Genomic DNA, 8,352 nt, shown 5'->3' with positions numbered 1-8,352 from the left:
CCAGCCAAGGTCAGAGGCTAATTAAACTAACACACACACACACACACACACACAAACACACATCCCCCAAACACACACACAGCAGGTCGATAGTTTAGTGGGTCATCTTCGCTGCTGCTCTCACCCCAGTTATCTAATACACAGCCTCTTCATGCTCCCGACTCCCTTTCCCTCCTTCTGTCTCCCACCCTGATACTCTCTCGCGATTAAAAATCCATTTGATATGATAAAAATATCAATAAATGTTCAACTAAAGAAGTCAGTTTACACTTGTTGATGTTTTAACAATCTCAATATGAACATGATATAATATGAAACATTGCATTACATTTGTATTACATGTTTACATTTTAGCACCTTCATTATTGTTCCATTATTACTTTTTATAATAAATATTTAGATCCCATGTAATTCAGACTGTAGGATGGGCAATACACTTGGAAAATCTTTAAGGTATAAGACACTGGTAGAAAAAATAAGATTATTGAATTGATATAGGTATAAATCTTTCATCACTCAAAAATACCTATATACCTTGTCTGTTTAAATTTAAAAGTTTGGAAATCTGTGTGGCGGAATAAAATGTGTAGAGAAATGTTAATCATCGTATGCTATTGGACATGGTTATGAGAACGATTTGCGTATTTTATTGCACTAAATATTCGTTCGGTCCCGGGCCAGGAGTAAACCAATCCCGCAGAAGGGTCACGGGCGAGACAATCTGGGTTGCCCTGGTCCAGAACTACAACAGAGAACCGCACCGTGTTTCTGTGGGGATGTGGCAGCACCTAGTGGCCTACATTGGCTCATTACACTCCAGATAATCCCAGACGGAGATTCCCAGATGGCCGGGATTACACGGTGATGCGAGTTCATAATCAGGCTACCCCACGCCGATTTTCATATCTTTTCAGAAATATGCTAAACCCTAGGCAGGCCGACTATTCATATTTACCAGCCTGGCGTCAGATCTGCTTGAATTTAAATGTCGTATTAAAATTACTTTGTGTCCCATGGTAAAATGCAGCCGCCGGTTCGGTTGAGATTTAAATAGTATTGTGTTTAGGCTACTGACATGAAGGATTCATCAATAAAATACTTTCCTCGTGCCCTTATACAAATAAAAACAATCCCATCACCCACACAGACAACTGTAAAATATTGCTGAAATACATTGTGGCACAGATCTCTGATGTTGTCACAATGTATTTTAGCAATATTTTGCAGTTTGCATATACATTCTATTTTGTTTTTCAAAAATATAAAAATGTAAAATGTGTTTGCAAACCGGAATATACAAAAAAATATATTACATAGGCCTAAATAAAAAATGCTAAAATAATTTTCCAGTTTGCAAATACATTGTATTTACATTTTCTGTAATTAATTACAGGACAACACATTTATAAGGGCGTAAAGTGGAGTCTGGCGTCGTGTTTCTACAGGAACAACCTACTCTTGATTTCACCTCCTCCGGTGGACATATGGTGCGCTCGATGAGCTGCGAGTCTATTCCTGTCCTCACCCCAGCAGGCGGGGCTAAGGAGCCCGGAGTGGAGAGATGCTGAGAGGGGCAGGTGGGCTCCATGATGTTTACTACGAGATGCTCGTCGCAGAGGGACCCTCGGTGGACGTTTTCCCACCACTAATATCCTCCTCCCCGCCTTATATTTTACCGCGCCAAAAGGGGATTTGTGTTTAGAGATGATCTGGGGACGCTATGTTGTATAACTGAGCTCGGCGGTGATTTGTGGTGGACTAAGAGAGGCACCGTCTGTCCGTGTCGGGTCGCCCGGAGCTGCGGCGATGTGATGCTCCGTCGCGGGGTCGACAGAGAAGGTGGGCTCCCGGTAACGCGGTATTATGCCGGGATCACGGGACCCGGCGCAGAATAAACTGGAACTGAGCATCGCTTTTCTAAACGTTTGGCAAACTGGCAGGTGAGTCGATGTGCTCCTCCTGAACTATCAGACTGCATGAAATCCACCGAATCGTTATAAATGAATATATGTGTATGTGTACGACCGATTGAGCTAAGGTCCCGTGGATCCCCATTGAACATAGCTTATAGTGGATGACCGCCAGTAAATCTAAAGTGTAATAAGCGTTGGTATGTTGGTTTGGGAGCCACAGTGCAGACGAGAGGCCTGCACATCCTTCATGTGTCAATATAAAGGGGGCCCTTGCAGTTTGTCAGCTGTTATGCGCACAGCACGGAACGGAATCCAATAACGCTTAGCATTGCTTGTTCACCGTTTTCCCTTTTTGGTTAAAGCTTCCCAAGACAAACGTCTCAATTGTGAGGACACACTGACAGATGTTTGACAAGTCGCATGCCTATACTGCAGCAGGAGAGCATAACTGGGTCAATTGGACTAGACCGTGTTACATAGAGAGAAAAACACATAATGAGTAATCAATTATTTCAGCCTGGTAACTCCGAAAGTAGAATTCCTATTCAGGGACTCCCGTGTGTTTGTCTCTTGCGTTACGCAATTTCCCCGAAGGGCATTAAGTCTCATCTGGCGTAAAATCACTGGCCGCACCGATGTGTGCAAGGATGCATGCATCCTCTATTTATGACTCCTCTCTGCCGTGCCCCCCCTACCCCCACCCCTGACAGACTGCATGCGTCTCTTAAGCTGCGCTACTCGTTAGCGAGATAATCCTTAGACTGAAACCTCTGTTCTGTGCCTCCCTCTCCCACCCCCTGCCCCCCCTCCGGACCCCCCAGTACCCAGTATCCATCATGGTTGACACGTCCGAAGTTGAGGATCAGTGCAAAGGCCCGCACTCGGACACCCCCGGCCTGCCCAATCACGTGCACCCGGACGCCGCCGGCCTGCCCAATCACGTGCACCCGGACGCCGCCGGCCTGCCCAATCACGTGCACCCGGACGCCGCCGGCCTGCCCAATCACGTGCACCCGGACGCCGCCGGGCTGCCCAATCACGTCCCCCGCCGGCCCGACGAGGGGGACGGCATGGCGGCGGAGGACGACCCCGACGGAGACGCCGGCTTCCAGACCCCGCCCACCGGCAGCTGCGAGCCCAGCCCCTGCCGCTCCGCAGCCCCCGGCAAAGGGACCACGGTCGCCGTGTCCCCCCCTCCCAAGCAGGGAAGTCCTCCCCCCCCCCAACAGGGAAACCCTCCCCCCCAGCAAAGTCCCCCCCCCCCGCCCAAGCTGCACCTGGACCTCTACAACTTCGACTCCCCGGTGGCGGAGGGCAGCCGCTACGTGCTGACCAGCCCCCGCTCCCTGGAGGCGTGCGCGCGCTGCGGCGTGAAGCCCGTGGAGCTGCTGTCGCGCCCGCTGGCCGACTTCGCCCGCGAGGCGCCGGGCCGCTCCATGCGCGTCGCCACGGGGATGTTCGAGGTGTACGAGCGCGAGCGCCACGGCAAGCTGAGGCAGTGCCGCGAGGAGCGCGAGCGCATCGTCCGCGAGGAGAAGAGGCGGGTCCTGGCGGCGGCCGGCAACGGGAACGCCGCCGCCGCCTCGTCTCCGCAGCGTTCCGCGGAGAAGAGCCCCGACTCCGCCCGGGTGGCGTCCGGGCCGCTGACGGCGTCGGCTCCTCACGACGTCGGAGCGGCGCCCGTGAGGCCCGCGGCCTCGGGTCCGGCCGCAAAAGCGGGCGTGGCCGCGTTGTCGAAGGCCTCGCCCACCAAGGTCGGCCACTCCCCGAAGTCGGGGTCCTCGAGATCCTCGAGGACCGGGTCGTTTGGCTCCGCCTCCTCCAGGGGCCCCCACCCGGGGACGCCGAAGCAGGCAGCGCCCTTGTCCTCGGAGCCGGGGAAGACCCCGAGCAGGGCGGCCTCGTCCGGCCCCCCCCCGGTGACTCGCAAGTCCTCCGGGGGCAAACCCTCCGGGGGTAAGTCCTCCAACACCTTCCCCCGGTCGACCCCCAAGCCCCCGGCGTTCCCCCGAGCCAACTCCACCCTGGCCTCCATCGTGTGCCGACCGGCCGCCCCGGTCCCCTCGCTCCCCCTCAACGGCGTGCCCGGGGGGGCGGGGCCTCAGCACAACGGGCACGCCGCGGCCGCGGCCAAGAGCCACTCCACGGAGTCGCTCCAGCGGCGGCTGGAGTCCTCCGCCTCCAACACCACCGTCACCACCGCCACCACCGCCACCTGCACCTCCTCCGAGTCGGGCGCCTCCTCCTCCTACAGCTGGGAGGCCGGCCGCGACCACTGGGCCAAGAAGTCCAGCCCCCGCGCCCGCACCCTGGCCACCTTCAACTCCCTGATGGGGCGGAGCCTGAGCCTGGGCGACCTCAGCCACTCCCACCAGACCACGCAGAAGGTGGAGCGCATCGTGCGGGAGGTGCGGCGGCGGGGGCTGAAGGCCGTGCCCGAGCGCGACCGCAAGATCGCCGCGCTGATGCTGGCGCGCTACCAGGAGGAGGACATCATGAGCCAGACGCGCTACGTGGCGCACCTGCAGTGGGACAGCGAGAAGCGCATGGACGAGCTGCGGCGCGACCAGGAGGAGCGCGAGAAGCAGCGCGCCGTGGTGCAGTGCCAGCGGGCGTGGCACTGCCAGGTGTCCACGCGCCAGCGCCGCCTCAGCCAGCAGGAGCGCGACTCGTCGGCCGCCAAGCTGCGGCAGGCGGAGGAGAGCGAGGAGCGCTGGAAGGAGCTGGCCGAGCAGCAGGAGCGCGGCCGGCTGCAGAGGCTGCAGCAGGCGTCGCGCGAGGAGAAGCAGAAGAAGGCGCTGCAGGAGCAGAACCTGAAGGCGCTGGAGGAGGAGCGGGGCGCCGTGCTGGAGCAGGAGCGCCTCCTGCTGGACGAGAGGCTGACCATGGCCGAGCTGAAGCGGCAGGAGACGGAGCACCGCGCGCAGGAGGACCGCCGCGGCCTGAACCGCGCCGAGAAGCGCCGGCACGCGGCGCTGATCCGGGAGATCTCGCGGCGGGAGCAGGAGGAGCGGGAGGAGGCCCAGCGCGCGGCCGAGGGCAAGCTGAACCGCTCGCTGGAGAACTACGGGCAGATCGTGGAGCGCCGGGGCCAGGAGCTGAAGGAGAAGGCGCGGCGCGAGGAGAAGCAGATCCTGAAGGCGCGGCGGGCGGCAGAGCAGCGGGAGAGGCAGCAGCAGCTTCAGCTGGAGGCCCGCGTGAGGGAGGCCGAGAGGAGGGCCGCGCAGGCGGCGCTGGCGGCCGAGGAGAAGGCGCGGGAGAAGGCCCAGCGCGCGGCGCAGAGCCGGCAGGAGAAGGAGCGGCTGCAGCGGCTGAACCGGCGGCGGGTGGAGGACGAGGAGCAGCAGAGGCGGGCGGAGCTGCTGCAGTCCATCGAGAAGAAGCTGGAGAAGAGCGAGCAGATCTTCAAGGAGAAGCGCGCCGTGCTGGAGAGCGCCCGCTCCACCGCGCGCGCCTCCTTCCACGTGCGCGACCGCGTGCGCGAGGAGACCAACATGCGCACCTTCGACAAGATGGCGCTGGAGGCTCAGCTCGCCGCCGGGCTGGACGGGAAGTGACCCCCCCACCCCGGGGGTCTGTGACGAGGGCCTCTGTCGCCCGACATGGCCCTTAGCTTTAAACAGCTCTACCCCCCCCCCCCCCCCACGGAGAATCATCGTGTTTTACCCCCATGTTTACTTATGTGTTGCTCTACGGAACATCTTTTTCCCTCCATGGCTCCAGAAATATAAACTAAAATGAAGTTGGTTGTGATGACATAACAAGATGCCCTGAAACTTAAACCTGGGCCGGACATTCAGAACTGAGTTGCGAGGAGGGGGGGTCCTGAGAGCCTTTTGGAGCAGCTAAACACCCCCTTCTCCTCCTCCCCCTCTCTCCCCCTCTCTCCCCCCTCTCTGCATTCACTCCCTCAGCTTCTGCACCCAGAGCTGGTGCTGAGATGAAAAGAGCCATTGTTGCCCAGGAAGCACAAAACCATGAGGTCTTCAGGGGGCTTTTAAAGCAGGCCAGCGCTGCTTTAAGGGACGGCCACGGACTGAAAGGCAGCAGGAAATAGATTCCACTGCGCTGCAGAGCATCCCCCCCGCCACACACACCCCGGTCCTCCTCCAATGCACTAAGTTAGAACTCCTTTTGTAGAATCTGTGAACTTAGAATCGTCCTCACTGAAGCACTGGCCCACGACAGACAAGCCCTGGGGGGTGAAAGTCATCTCTGTATCCCCACACACAACCCCCCACATACAGTCCATCCAGGAGGAGGAGTTTAGAGTCCCAGCCTTCAGTCTGTGCATCCTATTGGCTCTCCACAACAGCAGTGCTGAGAGCACACATCCGCCACGCCCCCCACTTCAGCCTGACTCCTCCCTCTTCCCGGTGACTCCTCCCACATGTGACTCCGCCCACCGCAGACACTCCCACCGGTCTCACCTGAGATGGGGCGAGGACGTCCGCCGACGCCACACAGGTATGCACAGGTGACCGGTGACCGGTTCCAGGCGGTTTGGTTGTTTGTTGTTGTTTTGAGCAGGTCATCGTTGGTGACTGTAGTGGTGACTGAAGTGTGTCATTAAACACGAATGAATACAATAGGCCAACTCAGAGGATACAACTGGACCGCACACGCTACGCCCACTCCCTGCCTGTAGCTCCGCCTCCCTGTAGCTCCGCCTCCCTGTAGCTCCGCCTACAGGTCTCCTCCTCGCTAACTCCTCCCACTCGCTCAGACATGCTAGCGACGCGCCGGCCAGCGCCGCTGCGGTCCAACAGTTCCCCGCGGGCCTTAGATGTTCCGGTTGCCATGGCGATGATAATTTGAACTAGATGAGAACAGTGTGTGGGGGGGGGGGGGGGGTGGGGGGTGTTCTGCTCAGGACCGGCGAGCAGCTTGTTCCTCTGTCGGGGACGTTCAGAGGTCGGTTCTAGGGGGACCGAGATAGGTCAGGAGGTCTGGTTCATCCCGGGTTACCGACACGTCAAGGTACCGCATTCAGTGGCCCGGTTCTCCACCTAGCTGTTATCCCAAGGTGAAACTGCTCGCTCTCGCTCTCTCTCTCTCTCTCACTTATTTTCATTTCCCATCAGAAAACTGCTCATAGACCTGCCCTCCAACTCCTTAAGAGTCCTAGTTAACCCTGACTCACCAACCTAGAGCTGGCTTGTGTCACCAGCTGACGTTAGCATGTAGTGGGCTAGGCTAACCAGCTGACGTTAGCCTGCAGATGGCTAGGGTGACCATCTGACCTTAGCCTGCAACTGGCTAGGCTAACCAGCTGGCATTAGCCTGCAGCTGGGTAGGCTAACCAGCAGATGTTAGCCGGCGGTGTCGCTGCTGTGCTGCGATTGGTCGGTCGGGATTGGTCAACACTTACTAAATGTTCCGAGATAACTTTTGGAGGACAGAGGAGGAGGGGGGAGGACAAACAGGCCTAGAGTGCTGACCATGGGGGAGAGAGGGAGAGAGGGAGGGAGGACACAAGCCTAGAGTGCTGACCATGGGGGAGAGAGGGAGGGAGGGAGAGGGGAGGAGGACAAACAGGGTGGAGTGCTGATGGAGGACTCGCCGCTTCAAACAGATAACCGTGGGGGAGAGAGGAAGAAGGGGGGAGGGAGGAGAAGGGTAATGAGGCAGCAGTTTTGCGGGGGAGTGCAAATGCCCGTTTAGATGAAGAAGTCAGCAGTCAGAAGTGGTTATTTCTGACTCCTGGTGACAGCTGCCTGACAGCAGATTAGCAGGAGAGAGGGAGGGATGAGGGAGGGAGGGAGGAAGAGAGAGAGAGAGGGAGGGGGGGAGAGAGGGAGGGGGGGGAGGGATGGAGGATAGAGAGCTGAAAGGAAGGCGAGCAGTTTAACTTAAAAAGTATGACATTTTCATTTTGAAAACGTAATACGTCACACAGATGTTCCTTTCTCCTGGCAGATGTGAGATTTGAACTACATGTGTAGCCTATACAACAACATAAAACTGTTGGTCGTGTCCTCCACTACAGAATCAAATATGTTCTGTTTAGTGGCGTTTTAATAAAACAATGTAAATGGATGGATGTTTTGCCACAACCAATGGCAGCTCATGTAACCCCTGGTGTGAACCCTGATCCACTCACGTCTCCCCAGGGTCCGCCCCAGGTCCCGGTGTCCAGGGAGGGGCCAGGGTCGTCGCTGTGGCCCCTGTTGAGGTCCAGTCCCTTGGAGGTCCACGCTGAGCCCCGGACCACTGAGAGATCTGGACCGAAGCGGTTCGCCAAGTCCGCCTCAGATGAACACGGCGGGCAGGCGGCCATTTTGTGCTGAGGCTGAAACTGATGGACTTAACCTTGTCATTGTTCCCATGATGCATTGCTTTCTTTCTCCCAGGCCGCTAACTTAATGACACAGAAACCTTTCGTGAACTTTGTAACGTAAACGATATTTACCTCATTATCGGAATGTCCGAAAACAGT

At 57.4% G+C, this 8,352-nt stretch overlaps 1 protein-coding gene across 1 annotated transcript; it reads left to right on the top strand.

Moving 5' to 3' along the window:
• Positions 1 to 2,749: 2,749 nt before the first annotated feature.
• Positions 2,750 to 5,470, top strand: ccdc177 (coiled-coil domain containing 177; the record flags this gene model as incomplete). The annotated part of the gene is made up of 2 exons (XM_079752232.1): positions 2,750 to 3,091; positions 3,161 to 5,470. 2 exons carry the CDS (start codon positions 2,750 to 2,752, stop codon positions 5,468 to 5,470), a joined length of 2,652 nt encoding a protein of 883 aa, XP_079608358.1.
• Positions 5,471 to 8,352: the final 2,882 nt, after the last annotated feature.

Source organism: Pollachius pollachius, assembly GCF_949987615.1.
Source record: "Pollachius pollachius genome assembly, chromosome: 15".
NCBI lineage: Eukaryota > Metazoa > Chordata > Actinopteri > Gadiformes > Gadidae > Pollachius > Pollachius pollachius.
Note: the sequence above shows the minus strand (reverse complement) of the source record. Positions and strands in the feature narration are given on the sequence as shown.